The 22,093-nt window shown below is 40.4% G+C and overlaps 1 protein-coding gene across 2 annotated transcripts; it reads right to left on the bottom strand.

The window, feature by feature from the left end:
• Positions 1–514: 514 nt before the first annotated feature.
• On the bottom strand, positions 515–11,018 carry PKLR (pyruvate kinase L/R). Of its 2 annotated transcripts, none has more exons than XM_051993873.1 (11): positions 10,906–11,018; positions 9,498–9,680; positions 4,765–4,856; positions 4,492–4,623; positions 3,851–4,037; positions 3,303–3,573; positions 2,995–3,145; positions 2,661–2,813; positions 2,393–2,559; positions 1,837–2,018; positions 515–907 (listed from the first exon to the last, which is right to left on the bottom strand). In XM_051993873.1, exons 1-11 carry the CDS (start codon positions 11,000–11,002, stop codon positions 801–803), a joined length of 1,722 nt encoding a protein of 573 aa, XP_051849833.1. In that variant the 5' UTR covers positions 11,003–11,018; the 3' UTR covers positions 515–800. The 2 variants fall into 2 exon arrangements, with proteins under 2 accessions (XP_051849833.1, XP_051849834.1); XM_051993874.1 differs by lacking the exon at positions 10,906–11,018 and adding an exon at positions 10,080–10,178.
• Positions 11,019–22,093: the final 11,075 nt, after the last annotated feature.

The raw sequence follows: 22,093 nt of genomic DNA, 5'->3' as shown, positions 1-22,093 counted from the left end.
GAGGGTGAGCATTGTCTGGGGAACAACAGACCAGATGGGCAAGGAAGTTGGCTATGACTTTGGATGATGATTTCCTAGAAATCTGTGTGGTGTCATAAAAGTAATGCTACTTCTGGGATCAGAGGAGCTGGTTTCAAAACTTGACTCTCCCACTTGATATTTAGATTGCCTCTCTAAGCCTTAGAATCAGGACTAGATCAGTTTTAAGCTCCTTTCCAGCTCTGTACCTTGTGATTCTATGAGTCCAATTGTTTGCATCTTGGCAGCAACTAATGAGTTAATGAATGAGGGTGCAAGATTTGAACCTTCTGAGAAAAAGGCATTACTTTTTCTATGTAAGGAATCCAGGGATTCCCTGAACATGTGATGCTCTCTCCTCTATATCATCTCTTTTATTCCCCCATTATTGGGTAGGTAGAGGGATTCTGGACTCAGCTGAGCTGAGACCAATGGCTTAGGGCATTTTAGGATCCAGGGTTGGATGGGGATTGGATTCAGGCATGTACAGACACAATTGAGGATGACAGTTTATTGAATGTAAGCTTCCAGGAACTATGAAATCTGGTGACAGAGAAGGGCCCCCAGGGACAGGACCTAAGAGCTAGAAAAGGGACTGTGGTCCCTGAGAACTACAAAGGGATGAAATTTCTGCAGGTGGGTAGCAAATGGAGGAGTTATCTCTTACAGTTGGGAGAAGGTCTATATAAAGGGATGTGATATTGGGTGGGGGAATTCATCTATTTTGGAACATGGTCTTGAGGACTCAGGTACAGGTATATGATTTATGGGAACATAGAGCCTCAAGATACACTTAGCACCCTCATGATGTTTGTATAACCTGAGCCAGGTCGCCAGCCTGTCACCACAATCACCAGGTCCCCGACTCGAAGGAAACCACGGAGCTTCCCTGGGTAGAGAAGAAGGGGATGGGGATGTGAAATAATACCTTGGATAACCTGAGTTATAAAATTAATTCTCAGTCCCTCCCAACTCCTCAGCCTACCAATCCCCAGAGATCTATAGTATTATAGTGTTTCACTGGATGCCAGGGAGCATGACAAGTTTGGAAGGAAGCATTGTTACCCTAATAGTCTGTCTCAATCCCACTTGTGTTGTCTTTGTTGACAGAAGATGGGGGTGGGAGGTGGGGATGACTTGGATGAGGTAACAAACTGACATTGCTGCAATGTGAGCTGTCATAGGTGGTTTTTAGACCTTGTAGCTAAAGGCTACTTCTCCCAACTGTTGCCTTCCTAAACAGAACAACAGCTAAGGAGTGAACAGGGCTCTGTTCCTGGAAAGAAACATTTAGAGGACTCTAACAGGATTTGCTTGCCTCTTACAATAAATATAAATTTAAGTATGCTTGCCAACTTCTTAGCACGAATAATTTCTGTTATAGCTATATCACTGGTATACAGCAGTCACCTATATAGCAATAACCTTACGTTGTCCCCTCAATCAGATTACCTGACCATTAAATTATTGATGATTAGTCTCTAAGATAGTGTGCAGTTCCTTCTACCTGGTCTTGGCAATAACAAAATCTCCCCAACAATGCAAGGTGATGACATTATGCACTAGCTCTTCCCCCAGATTTAAGAGAAGAAAATAAATCAGTCCCTTTATCACATGCTTTCATATCAACTAGGCTAGGTGGCTTGTTATACAAAGGAACCCTAATAAAAAGTCTCAGGGGATGAGAGGAGTTGGGTGTAGTGGAAGAATGGTATTGGAGAGTTGCTATGGAAACAAATGCCTGGAAGGCACTAGGGAGAGAGGAGGTTGTCTTGGGTGAGGGAAGCAGAAACTTGGGAAGAGCCATGGAAGCCTCACCACTTTCAATGCCAAATTGGACACGGTGGTCGACATCATCAGTCCAGACAGGTTGAGGAGGGTCACGGTAGAGCAAAGGAAAAACACCACGACACAGATGGACCTGGCGGGCAGTCTGAGCAGAACGGGTGACCGCGATGACAGCAGCCCGGGGACGGTAACGAGACAGGAGTTGTGCCGAGCTGAGGGTGACAGAGTATGTAGCTCAGTGGATCAGGAGTGGAACTTACTGTGAACCAGGAGATCTGATTTCTGATCCAGTCTCTGCCACTGACTCTCTGTGTTGATCTCTTCAAGCTTCATTTCCTCATTCTATACATCCTACAATCAGTGCTGTAAGAATCACATAGGGTAATGGCTATGAAAATATTTTGAAGACAAACAAACTAACTAAAACTAAAGCCCTTTACAAATATTGGGCATTGGTATTAGGTCTTTTCCATATCATTAATTCCAGTGCTTTTGCCCTACTCTCTGTGCCTTTAGATGTTCAGCCAGCCTCTCTGTCCCTAATGTCTATTTCCCCACCTCCCTGGGTAGCCAGGCGGTCTCTCACCGGCCAGATGTTGTCAGCACAATTATAGCAGCAGCGCAGCACTTGAAGGAAGCCTCCACAGCACCAATGGCAGTGACCTCGGTAGGGTCCCGGCTTAGGGGAGCTGCCCTACGAAGTTCTTCAAAGAGTTGCCGGTGATAGACAGCAGCCTCTGCCTCCCGAGCAATCTGAAAGTACCAGGGGGTCAGGCTCAGGTCCTGATATCTGGCCTGAATGGCCCCGATCTCTGGACCGCAGGAACATTCCATATTCCCCATCAGCCCCATACCGCATGTTGCATCTTCACAGCCTCGACAGGGTAATTCCCTTTGGCCGTCTCCCCAGACAACATGATACAGTCAGCTCCGTCCAGTACGGCATTGGCCACGTCGCTTGTTTCTGCTCGGGTCGGTCGGGCCTTGGTGATCATGCTTTCCAGCATCTGGAAGCGCCGTTCAGTAAGACTCAAGGGTTAATGCTTCCCTTCCCACCCTTTCCAGCCCGGGCATTCCTGCGGACTCCACGGGCTTGTTTTCCCATCTCCTGACCCTGAGACGCCCCATCCCCTGTGACAGCAGGAGAGTCACCCACAATCCCTACGGCACCCCTGCTCTCTTGCAGACCTGTGTGGCACAGACAACCGGTTTGCCTGCCAAGTTGCAGCGTCCGATCATCATCTTCTGCGCCAAGAAGACTTTCTCAGCGGGGATCTCGATGCCCAGGTCACCCCTTGCCACCATGATGCCGTCGCTCACTTCCAGGATCTCATCAAACCTGGGAAATTTGGGCCCAAGACGGGGCACAGCAGAGGAAAGAGTCAGGGAAAGGGAGGGTTGGGAGCTTTTCAGTTCAGTTCAATTCACACTAGAAGGGGAATCGGGGAGCTGGAGGTGGGGGCGGGATAAAAAAGGCGAGGGGCTGGAAGCCTCACTTCTCAACGCCCTCGTGGTTCTCGATTTTGCTGATGATCTTGATGCTCTGTCCCTGAGGACCCAGCGCTTCTCGTACCGCGATCACGTCTTGGGCCTTTCGGATAAAGGATGCGAAGATGATGTCCACTCCTTGCTCCACCCCGAAGCGCAGATCCAGCACATCCTGCTCCGACAAGCCCGGCAGATCCACTTCTGCACCGGGCAAGTTCACCCCCTTCCTGCTTCCCAGGATCCCGCCGTTCTCCACCTCAGTCAGCAACCCCTCTGGCTCTGTGGAATTCCAGAAGCCAGTTAAGACAGAGGCCATTTGGGGCAATTCCGTGGGGTTTGAAGGGGCGTGGTTGAAAGGAAGGCGTGTGGCCTGAGATTATACCTTGGTGCTGGGTGGAAGGGTTGGGGGAGGAACAAATTCTCGGGGAGGAACTGATTGGGAGGGGGAGCGATGGTTGGGAGGCGACAAGGGGAAATCCGGCCGGCAAGTCCGAGGACGAGGGGGTGTGGCCTGAATTGGGGCGGTAAGGCTAGGGGCTACCTCGAGTTCGCTCACCTTTATGTTTAACCACCAGAGATATAAGACCGTCGTCGATGTAGATCCTGCCTCCCTCTGGCACTACTCGGACTATATTGGGATAGTCCACCCACACAGTGCTTGCATTCCCCCGAGTCCGGAATGCCGGGTCCACTGTAATCCGGACCTGGGAACCCTTCACTAGCTCCACTTCAGACTCCGCGCCCTAGGGAAGGGATTGGGAAGTAAGAATAGGGCTGGGATTCGGGGGCTTGGTGTCCAGCCATAATTTATCCTGGACTCTTCTTTCTTTCTTCTCGGTAGGAGCTCTTATAGTACGGGTCATTGGAGAATATCTTTCTATACTTTCCTGTTAAAGTCTATCTATCCCTTATTGATTACGTCCCCGCCCACACATCTCAGGTTTCTCTTTATCCGATTCTTCCCGGTACGTAGTTTCAGCTATCCCAAGTACTGTAATCTCTGGGTCACATTCCTCTAGTCTCATCCAATCCTCAGCCCCATTCCAAGTTATTGGCCCTACCCTAGATCGATTTGGCCCTGCCCACACCCTTCTTGCCAGCTCTACCCTCTCTGACTGTACCCGCCCTTCCTTTCTTTGTTCCAACCGCCCTAGTTCCTCCCGGAGCGCTCTGCTCTCTCACTGCCCAGGGCCTCACCCCCTGGAGGATCCCGGTGCGGATCTCAGGCCCCTTGGTGTCCAGCGCTATGGCCACAGGCCGGTAGCTGAAGGAAGAGCCGGCGAAGCTCTCGACAGCTTCTCTTACGTTGGCTATGGATTCAGCGTGGTACTGGGGAGAGGGACGGGGAAGAAAGGGATCAAGATAGGGCTCTCGGGCCATAAGTTTATGAACTCTCCAGGCTCTGCTCCAAACCCCTCGGGTAGAATTCCCCCCAGCTCCTGCAGCAATGTCTCCCATCCCTCACTGCACCTCGTGGGAGCCATGGGAAAAATTGAGCCTGGCAATGTTCATCCCTGCTTTGATCATCTCCCTCAGCCGTTCCACAGAGCGAGATGCCGGGCCTGTGAGCAAAAAGACAGAATCACAATATCTCCGTGTTGGAGGAAATTCCTGGAACTATCTAGGACGATTGATAATTGAGGAGAAAAAGCCCCAAGTGGTCATCCATCCCTCCCTGCCCTCTCCCCTCCTCCCAACTCAGGAAGCGTATCCCACTTGTGCATGTCTTTCTCATTTAGTTACTGAACAGTTTAGTACTAAATCTTTTCTTCTCAGGACTAACCATCCTTGTTTCCTTCAACTAATTCTTAAGGCTGAAGAAGAGAAGCAATATCCAGCTAGGTGACCACAGTGGACAAGAGCACCTGCCCTGGATTCAGGAGGACCTGAGTTCAAATTCTGCTTCAGAGCTTACTAGCTATGTGATCTAGGCAAGGCACTTAACCTTGTGTGCCTCGGTTTCCTCGTCTGTAAAATGAGTTAGAGAAGGAAATGGCAAATCACTTCAGTATCTTTGCTGAGGAAATTCCAGATGGGGTCACTGAAGAGTCAGATACAAGAGAACAATAACCTCTTTAGAGAGACACACTGTGTCTGAAAAACTCTTCTCTGATTAAAAGATGCCTTTTCTCTCGCTCCACAGACCCCCTCTGCTTTCCCAGATAAGAGTCTGTCCAGTTGTCCTAGATGAATTCCAATTCTTGAAAGGATTTCGTGCACATGACTGCAATACCATTCACTGTCAGTGATATGTGGAAGAAATGGAGGAAGAGAGAAAGATGGCAGGAATGGGGTTGGTAAAAGCATAAAACAGGGAGATCAACCAGAAAAATAATCCAATAGTCCAGGTGTGGAGTGATGAGGACCTGCACCAGAACAGGGGCAGTCAGAGGAGAACAAGTGCAAGTGGGAGAGATGTTACAAAATGTAGAATGGGAAGCAACTTGATTTTTTTTTTTTTGAGGGAGGAGAATAGAATGTGAAATTTCTAAGCAAATGAGCTTTACTTCCTTTCCTGGCAAAATCTGAAGATACTATTGTTAGCAAACATTGGGGTATTGATCACCAAGAACAGAAGCACAGGATACAGAAGGAGCCCTATTGTGCTCCATCCTGGTCAGGCTGGTTCTAAAATGCTGTCTTTAGTTCTGAGTACCACATTTTAGGAAGGGCATTGATAGCTGCAGAGCATCCAGAGGAGTGGAAACAGGATGGTGAAAGGTCTTAAGATTATGACTACAAATAATAATAGCTAACATTTAAATAGCACTTACTATGTGAGTGGCACATATTGTACAAATCAGTTGATCTTCAAAACAATTCTGCAAGGTAGGTATTGTTATTATCCCCTTTTTGAGATGGAGAAACGAGGCAGACAAATTAATCAACTTGCCCAAGGATCACAGTGCTAGTAAATTTCTGAGGCAGAATTTTAACTCCGGTCTTCTTAACTCCAGGCCCAAGGTTCTGTCTACTTTACCACCTAACTGCTTCCCCCTTCTCTCTCTATGAGGATTGGGTGAAGGACATGAGGATGGTTAGTTTGGAGAAGAAAAGACTCTGAGGGATGGGGTACATGAAAGTTGTTTTTAAATTGATGAAGGGTACCAGATTGAAGATAGATTAGATTTCTTCTTGTTCAGAAAGGATTAAAAGTAGAAGTGAGAATGAAAAACTTCATTATATGGTTATCTAAAAATGAAATTGGCTGCCTTGGAAGATAATGATTTCTCCTTCCTTAAAAGTATTTAAGCAAAGACTGGATGAATATTTGTCATTTTAGTGGGGTTTTTTAAGGGACATATTAAACTACATGGCCTCTGAGGTCCCTTTCAATACTGTCATTTTCTTTCCCAAATCCTCTTTGCTTCTCTCTAAGATTTGTGACTTTTCCTCTTGATTCTATTTGTCTAACTACTCTTTCTCAGACTCTCTTGCTAGAGACACATCCAGCCCACACCTTAGGTCAAGGTCACATTAAACCTGGGATGTCTCTCAAGGCTCTATCCCAGGCCCCTTTTTCTTCTTCCTTTATTTTATTTCATTTGGTGATCTCATCAACTTCCACAGAGTTATTGCTCTGCTGATAATTCCCAGATTTACTTATCTAGCCCTAACTTCTGACCTTACATTTCCAATTGCCTATTATACATCTCAAAATCACTTATCATAGACATCTTAAACTCAGCCTGTTCAAAACTGAACTATCTCCCCAAGCCTTTTTCTCTTCTTAATATCCCTATTCTTAGGCAGAATTCTCTTCCCAGTCACACAAGGTATAACCTAAGGGTCATCCTTTATTCCTTACCCTCAATCCTATTTCTAATCTGTTGCCAAGTTGTACTGATTCTACATTTGTAATGTCTCTCCAACGTACCTCTACTCCACTCTGACACTGCAACCATTCTCACCCCATTTCTGGACTATTGAAATATCCTTCTGGTATTTCCGTGCCCTAAATCTCTATCAACTTCATTCCATCCTCAACACAACTTTATCTTCATAAAGTGCAGATATGACCATATCATCTTTTTCAATAAAGTCTGGTGATTCCCTGTTATCTTCAGTTTTAAATATAATCTTCTTTGTTTATCTTTTAAAATCCTTCATAACCTTGCCCTCTTACCTTTTAGTTTTCTTAAACTTTCTTCCTCCTCCCTTTCTCCCCATCTGAATATCCTTCAATATAGTGATTATGACTTCCTTTCTGTTTTTTTTTAATTAAATTAAATTAAGTAATTTTTTTAGGCCTGTAAAGATTTACATGAACTGATTTTTTTTTAAAACAAGACACTCCATCATCCAACTCCATATATTTTCATTGCCTGAAATTTTCTCACTCATCGTTCTTCAAATCCCATTTAAAATCTCATCTTCTACAAGAAATTTTCCGCATTCCCCTTAATATTAGTATCTTCTCTCTATTGATTAGCTGTAATTTATTCTGCACATATCTTGATTATACATAATTGTTTGCATTTTGTCTTCCCATTAACCCAGCTGTCAGAGAGTAGGGATTAGAATTTTTTGTTTGCTCGTTTGCTTTTGCCTTTCATTGTGTCCACAGTACTTAGCACAGAGCTTGGTACATAGAAAGTGAGTAATAAATGCTTGATTACTGAGATGTGATTGGTTAGTTTCCCTCCCTCAAGTCTTTTCACCATTCCATTTCATATTCTACTCAGATGTCAAATTGATCTTTCCAGGGCAGCTAGGTGGTACAGTCAGAAAGATCCAAATTCAAATCGGGATTCAGACACTAGTATGATCCTGGGCAAATCACAACCCCAAGTGCCTCAAAAAATAAATAAAGATCTTGCTAAAAGTACAGCTCTAGCCATATCATTCCCCACCCCACCGCAACTCATTCAACTCTATTGCCCTCCTACTACCTTCAAGAGCAAATATAAAATCATCTCTTTGGACTTTAAAATCCAGGCTCCTTTTTACCTTCCCATCTTCTTACACTTTACTCTCCTCCATGTACTATCCAATCCAGTAACATTGACTTACCTGATGTACTTCATACATGACCCTTCATCTCCAGACTCCATGTATTTTCATTGACTGTCTTCCCTGCCTGGAATGTTCTCCTTCCTTTATTTCTTGGCTTCCCCGATTTCCTTTAAGTCTCAGGTAAAATGCTATTTTCTGCAATAAAGCTTTCCTCTCCCTTTTAATACTGGTGTCTTCTTTCTTAGATTAATTCTTATTTACTCCTCTACATATTTTTTATGTGCATAGGAATTTGCATATTGTCTCCTCCGTTAGAGTGTAAAAAAGTAGGGAATGATTTTTACCCTCTTATGTCTTTAAAATTTAACACAGTGTCTGACACATAGTAGGCATTTGTTAAATGTTTGTTAATTGTTTCTTCTACTCAAAGAATTCCTCTTTTATTATTCAAATACGCCCCTCTTTTCCTAACTCAAAGAAACTTCCTCTCTTCTTCTAGGTTAGACATCTCTATTGCAGAGAGATGCTTCCTTCCCCCTTCTTCCCTTCACAATCAAAAAGATTCAATTTAACCTCTCAAAAATCTCACATTCTATCACTTCAGTCCTCCCCCATATCATTGAAAGAAAATATCTGGAAAGTGAGCAATGCTAGAGGATGTGAGATTTAATTATATCTGGAGCCAGAGAATGATGTTGTCATATATAATGTTGGAAAATGTGGAGCAGGAATGGATGTCCTTAGATTTGATGAGGGGATCCAGGTAGAGTGATACCAATATGGGATGATATTGACAATGACGTGGGACTTGACTTTGATGATGTGGGATTTGAGACTGGTAAAGGGAAAGATGAGAAATAAGGGTATGTGATGATAGAGTTGGAATGGGAGGCATTTGGGAAAAAATAGAACACTAGAGACATGGGTTCTAAGTCTGCCTCTGGTGTTGACTTATAATGAGCAAAGTCCATTGATTCCTCTGAGTCTCAGCTTTAGTCAAGTGAAAATAGTTGCTCCTTCCTACCACCCCAGCTCACAAAGATGCTATCATTCTTAAATGAGAATTGTGCAAAAAAATGCTTTTTTTCTGACTCGCTATCACTGTAAAGAGTGAGCTTTGCCATTAGATTGAGGGTTTTTGAAGGCAGAGAATATCTTTTGCCTCTTTTGTTTTAATCTCCAGCATTAGCACATTGCCTGGCATAGAGTTGGTGCTTAATAAATGTTTATCAATTATTGTTAGTTACCTATGGTGGCTATGATGCTGGTACTTCGGGCAGCCACTGGTTCTGAGTCAATATCCAGTAAGCAGAGATGCTCCAGAAAGGTATCTGCCATGGCTGCTGGGAGCTGTTGCTTCTGGAAAAAGGCAGCACCTAGTTCCTGGGTTAAATGGGCCACACTAGCCCTTCGAAGGTAGCCGGCTGGTCCTGGAAAGGGAGAAAGTAGAGTGATTACAGTAGATATTAATCAATAACCTAGAACTCAATCCTCTCCCTAAGTTCCCTTCTTTCATTCCTAGATTTCTCCCTGCTCAAATCCTGGTCCCTCTATTCCTTTACCAGTGTTAGCTCTTATTCCATTTTCAGCCCCCTCATTCTCATACACAGGGATTTAAATCGCTGAAGGACATTTGTGTGTATACAATCCCCATACTCTTATCTTCCAACCACCCCGACCTCCTTGCTTCTCAGTATATTAAACTCCCTTAATTATCTTCCTTCTTTCTCCCAGCTCCTTCAGTCTCTAAGGTTTCCCATTCTGAGAATGAGTTCTCAGGACCCTCTCTTCCTTTTCCTCCAAGCCCTCCATTTCTCGCCAGAGCCTACCCTCCATGCTGTTAGACATGTTCAGCGTCTGTGTGTCTGCTGCTAATCACCCTGGTGTTGCTCTGATCTGGGCAAGCCTCTGAATGGCTGGTTAAAGTATTACCAGATTCTTTGTCCTCACTGCCCCACAATTCACTGAGTCTTTCATGACACGGGGCAGAGTTCAGCTGCCACGGGAGCTTCCCGTGCTTGCAGGTTCCCCATAGTCTAACCTGCAGACCTTGAGAGGAGGGAAGGACATTTCAAGGGGAGTTCTGAGGACTGGGAATAATCTATTCCTGGGCAATTAATGTATGAATGTAAACAAGCTGCAGAGCACTGGGCACCAGAAAACCTGGGTCCAAGTCCTGAGCAAGTCACTACAAATACTGATAAGATCATAGAATATTACAACTAGAAGAACCCAACTCCTTCATTTTATAGATAAAAAAACAGTCCCAGAAAGATAAAGGCCACAGGAGAAGTAAGTAGATTCAAACCCAGGTCTGTTTACTCAAAAATGTTCCTAAAGTATACCAAAGTTGCCTCATCTGTTCCCCTTAGTTCCCTCATTTGTAAACAGAATGATAATAATAATCTTTCCACTTTATAGAACTCATATGAATATCCATTGGAACAGTTTATATAAAGCTCTTTCTAAAAAACCCAGCACTGTACAGATGGAAATTATCATGCAAAATGTGCACTGATCCTTTTCAAGTGACAATGTCAGTTAGATAGTGAGACAAGTGTACTTGTCTCACTTTCTCCTCTTGGACTGTTTCCTCCTTTGTCCAATACAGTTTAATTGAACAATATCTAAAGGGGATTTTTCCCCTATCCTTACCTCCTGGGGCCCCTAAGAGGAAGGAAGTCATCAAGTCCTGTTGGTGCTTAGAGGTCCATGGCCCTAATATTCCAGGAGCAAGGCCTTCTAATGACATGGCTCCAAATGGTGGGTCCTTCAAGCCACATGGAGAATGGAGAAAAAGAAACACAGGGGAGGGTGCCTGCCCCTCTTATCTGAAGGAGCCAGAGAGAAGAAAAGGGGCACACCCAACTGATCTTCCCCCATCCTCTTGTTGGACAGTCCCCCCACTTTTCTTTCTCTAGCCTCTTTCTTTGACTGGTTCCCACCCTTCGTTGTTAGACAGCTTAGCATAATAGAAAGAATACTGGACTCAGAACTAGGCAGAACTAGTTTTAAACTCTGCTTCTGACACAAGCCACAACAATGGCCAAATAACTTCACCTTTCTGATCCTCAGTTTCTTCATCTGTAAAACATTGATAATGAATGCTTCATTGAGCTGATCAAGTGGTATAATATGTTTGAAATACTTCACTTGAAACTACTTTATGTCAGCTAATATACCTACTCAGATATTGTCAGTCAATAAGTATTTATTAAGAGCTATTTGTTAAACTTTGTGCTTGGAGCTTTGGATACAAAGAAAGGCAAAGATTGCTCTCAAGGAGCTCACAGTCTTAAGTGGGAGATTCAAATAACTATATATAAGAAGATGTGGGAATGGCCTTTAAGAGAAGATATGAAGATTAAGGAAGGTTGGGGAAATTTTTTTTTTTTTTTTGCAGAAGATATTTGGGGCTTGGAAGAAGCCAAACTAGGAGTGTTGTGCCACAGTTCCCTTTTAATATTCTGACCCAGTTTCCCTAATTGTCCTACCTCAGTTACTTTGCCCCAAGACCTCAGGCTATACTCATTCCCTCTTAATGTTTGATAGGATAAAGGTCTTATATCTTAGACTTCATTAGAATATCAGGAAGCTCTCCAGTACCTCCCTCCATTATGTCATCCTAGGTGCCTCCCCCCATTAGGTCATCCCTTCCAGGTGCTTCCCCCATTAGATCATCCCCATCTCAGGTACCTCCCCCATTATGTCATCATTCTTGTTATCCTATAAAAAAATCTCGTATCTGAAATTCGTGGCTGGATTCTTGGAGATGATAGTCTCATTCAGCCCTGGGACCAAACCATGGATCCATTTAGTCCCAGTAAATCTCTCCCTTTCAAATAAAATATTAAATTCTTCTCTAATCTCTATCTGCCTCAGTTTCTTGGCATTGCTGGAGGAAATTAGGAGGTAGAAATGATGAGGGAGAAAGTTCCACATGGGTGATGAAGTGTTTTGTTCCAGGAAGAGCAAGGAGACCAATGTCATTAGATTGCTGAATATGTTGAGAGAAGGATTATTAAGTATAAAAAGACTGGAAAGGTTGAAAGTGGGTGGGGAAGGTATCACATCATGAAGGACTTTTAAGTACTTTAAACACTCAGGATAGAGCCTTAGACTTGAAATCAGGAAGATATGAATTCAAATTTGACCCCAGGCCCTTATTAACCATGGAACCCTGAACAAGTCACTTACTTCTGTTTGCCTCAGTTTCCATATCTATAAAATAAGCTGGAGGAGAAAATGGCAAACCATTCCATTATCTCTGCCAACAAAACCCTAAATGGGGACATAACTGAACAATAAATTTGATTTTGAAGATGACAAAGAGGTGCCACAGTTTGTTAAATAGGGGGTTGACATGGTCAGACCTGTACTTTTGGAAGATTAGTTGGACAGCTGAGTGGAGGATGGAGTGAAATGAGCAGAGATTTGATGCAAGCTGATTAATCAGTAAGCTGTTGCAATAATATAGGCATGAGGTGATCAAGGCAGTGGCAGTATCAGAGGAAAAAAGGAAGTTGGAATAGACAAGACTTGATAACTGGCTAGATATTGGCGGGGGGGGGGGGGGGGGGAGGAGGAGGGCGAGATGGAAAAAGAGAAAAAAGAACCCAGAATAACATCTATGTTTTGAGTCTGCATGATGGGGAGAATGCTGGTACCCTTGATAGTAATAGAAGTTAAGAAAAAGGAAGGATTTGGGGGAAAAGATGAGTTCAGTTTTGGACTTGTTGAGTTTAAGATGTCTGTCATAATCCAGTTCTAGATGTTCAATAGGCAATTGGAGAGGTCAAGATCAGAAAATCAGGAGATCAAGAGAGAGATTAGTACTGAATAAGTTGGCATAAGAATCATTAGGATAGAGATGATAACTGACTCCATGGGAGCTGATGAGATGGAGAAGAAGAAGTAAAGGGGGCCCAGGACAAAACCCAGGATACCTATGTTTAATAACATGACTTCTAATACAGGAGAGTAGGAGAAGAACCAGAAGATAGTTTGATGAGCTCTAGATTTCAGGGTTCCCGGTTAGGGAACCAAATGATGAGATTAGGGTTCTTGGTGGTCAGGAAGTTAGATGATGAGGTTAGTGGCAGATTCAGGGTTCAGGGAACCAAATAAAGAGGTTTGGCTCCCCTGAATCCCCTTAGGATTCCCCACAAGGTAGGGAGTTGTAGGAACTCCCTTCTAACGGTGCAGAGATCCTTTGTAAAGGAATTTAGGAACCCAAAAAGCTAGACTGATAAAAAGAAGTTTATTATAGGCATTTAGAAGTCAGCCTTTGCTATGCATAAATAGAAAGGCTAAATTCTTTAGTGGAAGAGTCCTGGCAGAGAAGTAAAGTTTCTAGTAGAGAAATCCTGGCAGAAAGATATAGTCTCCTTAGGGAAATAGGTGAGGGAGATAAAAAGAGGGTAATGCTGAAAGAGAATATTATTTCAGCGGGCAGAGGCTGCTATGCCAGGAAGAGAGAGTTTCCTTGGCATGGCATATTAGCTCCTCTTTGAAAAATAAGTTTAAAATTGGCTCTTTTATAATAGAAGCCTTTGGCTACCAGCCCAAGGAGCTAGTGGGGGCTAGTGGGTGGAGTTTGAGCTGGACTCAGAATAGATAATCTTAGAATTGAATGGATGTTCTCTTCAATTCAATATGATTGGTATCTCCAGCTCCAAACTCAACCAGCCCCACCTAGATAACAGAAAGAAGCTATTTGTTCTGTTTCCCTGGGATGGGGTCTTTTACAGAGAGAGGATTCAAAGAGAATTTGTCCTTCAAGTAATTTTAGAGGTTCGGGCCTTCATCAAGTATATCACTAGGACCTAGAAAGAAGAGAGTATTAGGAAGAGAGTGATCAATAGTGTCAAAGACTGGAGAGAAGTCAAGAAAGATGAGATCTGAGAATCATTAATACCTTTGGAAAGATCTATTTTAGTTGAATAGTAAGGTTGGAAGCTGGATTGAAAAGCGTTTTCAACATTTTTTTTTCTTTTCAATAGTATTTTATTTTTCCAATTACATGTAAAGATAGTTTTCTTTCTTTTTTTTTTTTACATTCTTTTTTTTTAATTATTCTTTAAATAACTTTTTATTGACAGAACCCATGCCAAGGTAATTTTTTACAGCATTATCCCTTGCACTCACTTCTGTTCTGATTTTTCCCCTCCCTCCCTCCACCTCCTCCCCCAGATGGCAAACAGTCCTTTACATGTTGAATAGGTTACAGTATATCCTAGATACAATATATGTGTGCAGAACCGAACAGTTTTCTTGTTGCACAGGGAGAATTGGATTCAGAAGGTATAAATAACCTGGGAAGAAAAACAAAAATGCAAGCAGTATATATTCATTTCCCAGTGTTATTTCTTTGGATGTAGCTGCTTTTGTCCATCCTTGATCATTTGAAACTGAATTAACTCTCTTTATCGAAGAGATCCACTTCCCTCAGAATACATCCTCAAACAGTATCGTTGTTGAGATATATAATGATCTCCTGGTTCTGCTCATTTCACTCAGCATCAGTAAGTCTCGCCAGTCCTCTCTGTATTCATCCTGCTGGTCATTCCTTACAGAACAATAATATTCTATAACATTCATATACCACAATTTACTCAACCATTCTCCAATTGATGGGCATCCATTCATTTTCCAGCTTCTAGACACTACAAACAGGGCTGCCACAAACATTTTGGCACATACAGGTCCCTTTCCCTTCTTTAGTATCTCTTTGGGGTATAAGCTCAGTAGAAACACTGCTTGATCAAAAGGTATGCACAGTTTGATAACTTTTTGAGGATAGTTCTAAATTGCTCTCCAGAATGGCTGGATGTGTTCACAATTCCACCAACAATGTATCAGTGTCCCTGTTTTCCCACATCCCCTCCAACATTCTGCATTATCTTTCCCTGTCACTCTAGCCAATCTGACAGGTGTGTAGTGGTATCTCAGAGTTGTCTTAATTTGCATTTCTCTGATTAATAATGATTTGGAGCATATTTTCATATGTCTATAAATAGTTTCAATTTCTTCATCTGAGAATTGTCTGTTCATATCCTTTGACCATTTATCAACTGGAGAATGATTTGATTTCTTATAAATTAGAGTCAATTCTCTATATATTTTGGAAATGAGGCCTTTATCAGAACCTTTGACTGCAAAAATGTTTTCCTAGTTTATTGTTTCCCTTCTAATCTTGTCTGCATTTGTTTTGTTTATACAAAAACTTTTCAATTTGATATAATCAAAATTTTCTATTTTGTGGTCAATAGTGATCTCTAGTTCTTCTTAGGTCATAAATTCCTCCCTCTTCCACAAGTCTGAGAGGTAAACTATCCTATGCTCTTCCAATTTATTTATAATCTCATTCTTTATGCCTAGGTCATGAACCCATTTTGACCTTATCTTGGTGTACGGTGTTAAATGTGGATCAATGCCTAGTTTCTGCCATACTAATTTCCAATTTTCCCAGCAATTTTTGTCAAATAATGCATTCTTATTCCCAAAACTGGGGTCTTTAGGGTTGTCAAACACAATATTATTAAAGTTATTTGCTGTTTTGTCCTTTGAACCTAACCTATTCCATTGATCAACTAGTCTATTTCTTAGCCAATACTAGATGGTTTTAGTAACTGCTGCTTTACAATGTAATTTTAGATCTGGTACAGCTAGGCCACCTTCATTTGATTTTTTTTTCATTAATTCCCTTGAAATTCTTGACCTTTTGTTTTTCCATATGAACTTTATTGTTATTTTTTCTAGGTCATCAAAGTAGTTTTTTGGGAGTTTTAGTATAGCGCTAAATAAATAGATTAGTTTAGGTAGTATTGTCATTTTTATTATATTTGCTTGCCCAATCCAAGAGCATTTAATATTTTTCCAGTTGGTTAGATCAGACTTAATTTGTGTGGAAAGTGTTTTGTAGTTTTGCTCATAAAGTTTCTGATTTTCCCTTGGCAGATAGATTCCTAAATATTTTATATAATCAGTAGTTACTTTAAATGGAATTTCTTCTTGTAACTCTAACTGTTGGGTTTTGTTAGTGATATATAAGAATGCTGATGACTTATGTGGGTTTATTTTGTATCCTGCAACTTTGCTGAAGGTGTGGATTATTTCTAATAACTTTTTAGTAGAGTCTCTGGGGTTCTCTAAGTATACCATCATATCATCAGCAAAGAGTGATAATTTGGTTTCCTCATTGCCTATTCTTATTCCTTTAATCTCTTTCTCAACTCTTATTGCCAAAGCTAGCATTTCTAATACAATATTAAATAGTAGTGGTGATAGTGGGCAACATTGTTTCACTCCTGATCTTATTGGGAATGGTTGCAGTTTGTCCCCATTACATATGATGCTTACTGCTGGTTTTAAATAGATGCTACTGATTATTTTAAGGAAAAGTCCATTTATTCCTATACTCTCAAGAGTTTTTAATAGGAATGGATGTTGGATTTCATCAAATGCTTTTTCTGCATCTATTGAGATGATCATATATTTTTTGTTAATTTGATTATTAATATGGCCAATTATACTGATAGTTTTCCTAATATTGAGCCAGCCCTGCATTCCTAGTATAAATCCTACTTGATCATGCTGTATTATCCTGGGGATGATTTTCTGTAGTCTTTTTGCTAATATCTTATTTAAGATTTTAGCATCAATGTTCATTAGGGAGATTGGTCTATAATTTTCTTTCTCTGTTTTCAACCTACCTGGTTTAGGTATCAGTACCATGTCTGTGTCATAAAAGGAATTTGGTAGGACTCCTTCATTCCCTATTTTTTCAAATAGTTTATAAAGCATTGGGGCTAATTGTTCTTTGAATGTTTGGTAGAATTCACATGTGAATCCATCTGGTCCTGGGGATTTTTTTTTAGGGAGTTGATTAATAGCTTGTTCTACTTCTTTTTCTGAAATGGGACTATTTAAGCAATTTACTTCCTCCTCTGATAATCTGGGAAGACTATATTTTTGGAGGTAGTCATCCATTTCGCTTAGGTTATCAAATTTATTGGCATAAAGTTGGGCAAAGTAACCCCTCATTATTTCTTTAATTTCCTCTTCACCTGTGGAAAGTTTTCCCTTTTAATTTTTAAGACTACTAATTTGATTTCCCTCTCTCCTTTTTCTAATCAGATTTACCAAAGGTTTATCAATTTTATTGGTTTTTTCATAAAACCAATTCTTAGTTTTATTTATTAGTTCAATAGTTTTTTTTTTTTACTTTCTATATTATTAATTTCTCCTTCTAATTTTAGAATTTCAAGTTTAGTAATTGATTGGGGGTTTTTAATTTTGTCTTTTTCTAGCTTTTTAAGTCGTAGGCCCAATTCATTGATCTTCTCTTTCTCTATTTTATTCAAGTAAGCCTCTAAGGATATAAAATTTCCCCTTATTGCCGCTTTGGCTGCATCCCATAAATTTTGTTATGATGTCTCACTGTTGTCATTATCTGGAGTGAAATTAAGATAGTTTTCAACATTTATTTTTTAGCCAAGATTTTTTTATTTTTTAAAATTTTCTTAATAATATTTTATTTTTCAATTATATATAAAATTAGTTTTCAACATTCATTTTTATAAGATTTTGTGTTCCAAATTTTTTCTCCCTCTCTCCTCTACCTTCCCCTACGACAGTAAGCAATTTGATATAGGTTATACATGTACAATCATTTTAAACATATTTCCACATTAATCATGTTGTGAAAGAAAAAATCAGAACAAAAGGGAAAAAAACCACAAGAAAGAAGAAGCAATCAAATAAACAAATAAAAAGGATGAAAATAGCATGCTTTGATCCACATTCAGTCTCCATAGTTTTATCTCTGGATGCAGATGGCATTTTTCATCCCAAGTCTATTGGAATTGTTGTGGATTGTTATATTCGTGAGAACTAAATCTATCATATCAACATTCATTTTTGTAAGATTTTTGAGTTTCAAATTTTTTCCCATCCTTTCTTCCCTCCTCTCCTTCCCCCACACACCAAATCTAACATAAGCTATACATGTGCAATCATGTTAAACATCAGACTCCAAAAAGAGATTGAGGAGGAAATAGAGGTTCCTATTGTAGATAACCTTCTCAAGGAATTTAGCCCTCCCCCAAAAAAGGCAAAGAGGAGAAATAAAAGGATAATTCAGAGGAATGGGTCAAGTGAGGTTTTTTTGAGAATGAAGATGATATGAGCATATTTGTAGACACCAGGGAGACAATCTGTAGGCAGGAAGCAATTGAAAATTAATCAAAGAATAGGGATGATAGAAGAGGAAATCTGAGAGAAGATGGGTTGAAATAGGACCATTTGTGCATGTAGAGGGATTTGCCTTGGCAAGAAGATCCACTACTTCATGTGAAACAGGGGTAAAGAAGATGAGAGTATCAAAAGGCATCTAAAATAATGAATGAGGGAATGGGTCTCATTTTTGTCATTAAAATATGAAGCAAGGTTCTCAGCTAAGAGGGTGGGTGGAGGGGGAGGATGTGAAAGGTGTGAGAAGAGATGAAAAGGTTTGGAAAAACGGATGAGGTGAATGGCATATTGAATTGATGGTTGTTTTTGTCCGGTTTTGTGACCCCCATATGAGGTTTTCTTTGAAAAGATACTGGAGTATCTTCTCCTCCAGTGGATTGTGGTAACATAAGATAAGTGATTTATTCAGGGTCACACAGCTATTAAGTGTTGCTATTAAGAACTCAGGTCTTCTTGAATCCAGACCTGGTACTACTCTATGTTGCCTCTAGTGAACTGACTTTTTTTTTGTAATAAGTTTATTTATTTTTAATACATATTGCTTTATGAATCATGTTGGAAGAGAAAAATCAGAGCAAAAGGAAAAAACCATGGGAGAGATTAAAAAAACAGAAAAAAGAATGCTTTGATCCACATTCAGTCTCCATAGTTTTTCCTCTGGATGCAGATGACATTTTTCATCCCAAGTCTATCCATGTTGTTGATTTACATTTAGTCTCCTTAGTTCTTTTCCTGGATGCAGATGGCATTTTCTGTCCAAAGTTTATTAGGATTGCTTTGGACTCTAATGAATTGATTAGAGATATATAAAAGGATTGTTGGTTGAGATTATATAACACAAACTTGTAATGGATCTAATCAACATGGTTTTAAAATTCCCTGCCTCCCTCCACCCTCCATCCCTACTCCCCATACCCAGTTTCCTTCAGACTGAGCACTGGACTGGATGTCAAAAAACCTGAATTGAAATCTCAGTTCTTCAATCAATTCCTCTGTGTGACTTTGAGTAGTCAAAATGATAATACTTGATTGGAAGGGAGGAAAGGAGATAATAGACTGATTACCAAACTGAAGGTCTATAGAACCCTTGGTCTGACCTCATTGTTGTATACCTGTGAAACCTGGACAGTGTACCAGTGTCATGCCAGGACACTGAATCACTTCCACTTGAATTGTCTTAAGAAGATCCTGAAGATCACCTGGCAGGATAAAATACCAGCCACAAAGGTTCTTTCTTTCTTTCTTTTTCTTTATTAAAACTTTTTATTTTTCAAACCATATGCGTGGAAATTTCTTCAACATTAGTCTTTGCAAAACTTAATGTCCCAATTTCCCCCTTTTCCCCATGCCCTTCCCCAGGCAGCAAGTCCAATATATGTTAAACATGGTAGAAATATATGTTAAATCCAATATATGTATACATATTTATTTAATTATTGTGCTGCACAAGAAAAACCAAATGAAACCAGCAGAGAGAGAGAGAGAGAGAGAGAGAGAGAGAGAGAGAGAGAGAGAGAGAGAGAGAGAGAGAAACAAAATAAAATGTGAGCAAACCACAAGAAAAAGAGTGAAAATGCTATGTTCTGAACTACACTCAGTTCTCACAGTCCTCTCTCTGAGTGTAGATGGCTCTCTTCATCACTAAACAATTGGAATTGATTTGAATCATCTCATTGTTGAAAAGAGTCATGTCCATCAGAATTGATTGTATAGTCTTGTTGCTGCCATGTACAATGATCTCCTGGTTCTGCTCATTTCATTTAGCATCAGTTCATGTAAGTCTCTCCAAGCCTCTCTGAAATCATCCTGTTGGTCATTTTTTAAAATATAGCTTTTTATTTACAAGATATATGCATATATCTTGTAAATATATGCATGGGTAATTTTTCAGCATTGACAATTGTAAAACCTTTTGTTCCAACTTTTCCTCTCCTTCCCCCATTCCTTCCCCCAGATAGCAGGCTGACCAATACATGTTAAATATGTTAAAGTATAAGTTAAATACAATATATGTATACGTGTCCATATAGTTATTTTGCTGTACAAAAAGAATCGGACTTTGAAATAGTGTACAATTAGCCTGTGAAGGAAATAAAAAATGCAAGCGGACAAAAATAGAGGGATTGGAAATTCTATGTAGTGGTTCATAGTCATCTCCCAGAGTTCTTTCACTGGGTGTAGCTGGTTCAGTTCATTACTGCTCCATTGGAACTGATTTGGTTCATCTCATTGCTAAAAAGGGCCACGTCCATCAGAATTGATCATCATGCAGTACTGTTGTTGAAGTATGTAATGATCTTCTAGTTCTGCTCATTTCACTCAGCATCAGTTCATATACGTCTCTCCAGGCCTTTCTGAAATCATTCTGCTGGTCATTTCTTACAGAACAATAATATTCCATAACATTCATATCCCATAATTTATTCAGCCATTCTCCAATTGATGGGCATCCACTCAGTTTACAGTTTCTGGCCACTACAAACAGGGCTGCCACAAACATTCCTGCACATCCAGGTTCCTTTCCCTGCTTTAAATCTCTTTGGGATATAAGCCCAGTAGTAACACTGCTGGATCAAAGGGTATGCACAGCAAAAGCTACATTTGCAGTATTGACATTTCCTCATATCAACAAAATAACAAATTGTCTGATTTGTAGCCCTTTGCTGATTTCTGAGTTATAAATGAAAATGTAACCATTTGCTGTTGGGTGATACTATAAAGCATAACATTGCTTCCCCTCATTGGAAGTGCTCAAATACAGATTGGATTACCATTTACAGGGTAAATGTGTTGCATCAAGGATATTTTTTTCAGCTATGATCAGCTAGCTATGTTGCAGTTCTGTGATGTAGATCAGGTTCAATATTGAGGATTCTTTGGTGATGATAATCTTTGGTTTATGACCCTACACTGAATCTGCCACACAGTAATGTCTAAATTTGGCTAATCTCTAGCTTTTCCTTAAGTGTATTCAGTTGCTCTTAGAAGCATCAACCTAGTAAAGCATGGAATATTGAATAGATTTATTAAAATTCATTTAAAGAATAAAGACCAGAGCCCTATCCCTGTAGAAAAAAGTAGAGTTATAGCTCACTTCCAGGCCTTATGTCACTTGAGCTCTCCTCTAAAATGAAGATATAGTTTGTTCTGGTTTGATTCCTTTCATCATAAGGAGAAACCATTTCCTCTACCTCCCTATATTTACCATATAAAATGGGAACAATTATATTCCTGTTACAAACCTCATAGGTTTTTTGCAAATTTTGCAAACTTTAAAGCAAAATATGGATATGATTTATCATTATGCATGTAAGAAGTGGCATTTTAAAAAGGGTTCCAAGGAATTGTACATAAAATTCAGGGCTAAGGACATAGTTATAAATGCCAGTTATTAACACTTAGAATTTCAAACTACCTTGTATTTACTTATCTGTGTATACATAGCCCTGCCTGACCCTCTATTGTCCTAGTAGAATTTCCGTTCTACTCTTTAAGGGTTGGACTACTGAATTTTTGTTTCTGCAGCCCTAGCACTTAATATAATATCTGAGTGAGTCAGACATCTAGAATTTATTAAGTGCCTTCTATT

The sequence above is a fragment of the Antechinus flavipes genome, chromosome 4, assembly GCF_016432865.1.
Source record: "Antechinus flavipes isolate AdamAnt ecotype Samford, QLD, Australia chromosome 4, AdamAnt_v2, whole genome shotgun sequence".
Classification (NCBI taxonomy): domain Eukaryota; kingdom Metazoa; phylum Chordata; class Mammalia; order Dasyuromorphia; family Dasyuridae; genus Antechinus; species Antechinus flavipes.
This window is presented reverse-complemented; position numbering and strand designations above follow the sequence as displayed.

Coding starts and splice junctions, on each gene's coding strand:
- PKLR (XM_051993873.1), bottom strand. CDS start 11,002: ATGTCATTAGAAGGCCTTGCTCCTGGAATATTAGGGCCATGGACCTCT. Junction 4,038..4,491: donor GCACCGGGATCCTCCAGGGG/GTGAGGCCCTGG, acceptor TCCCTTCCCTAG/GGCGCGGAGTCTGAAGTGGA. Junction 3,574..3,850: donor TCTGGTGGTTAAACATAAAG/GTGAGCGAACTC, acceptor GGAATTCCACAG/AGCCAGAGGGGTTGCTGACT.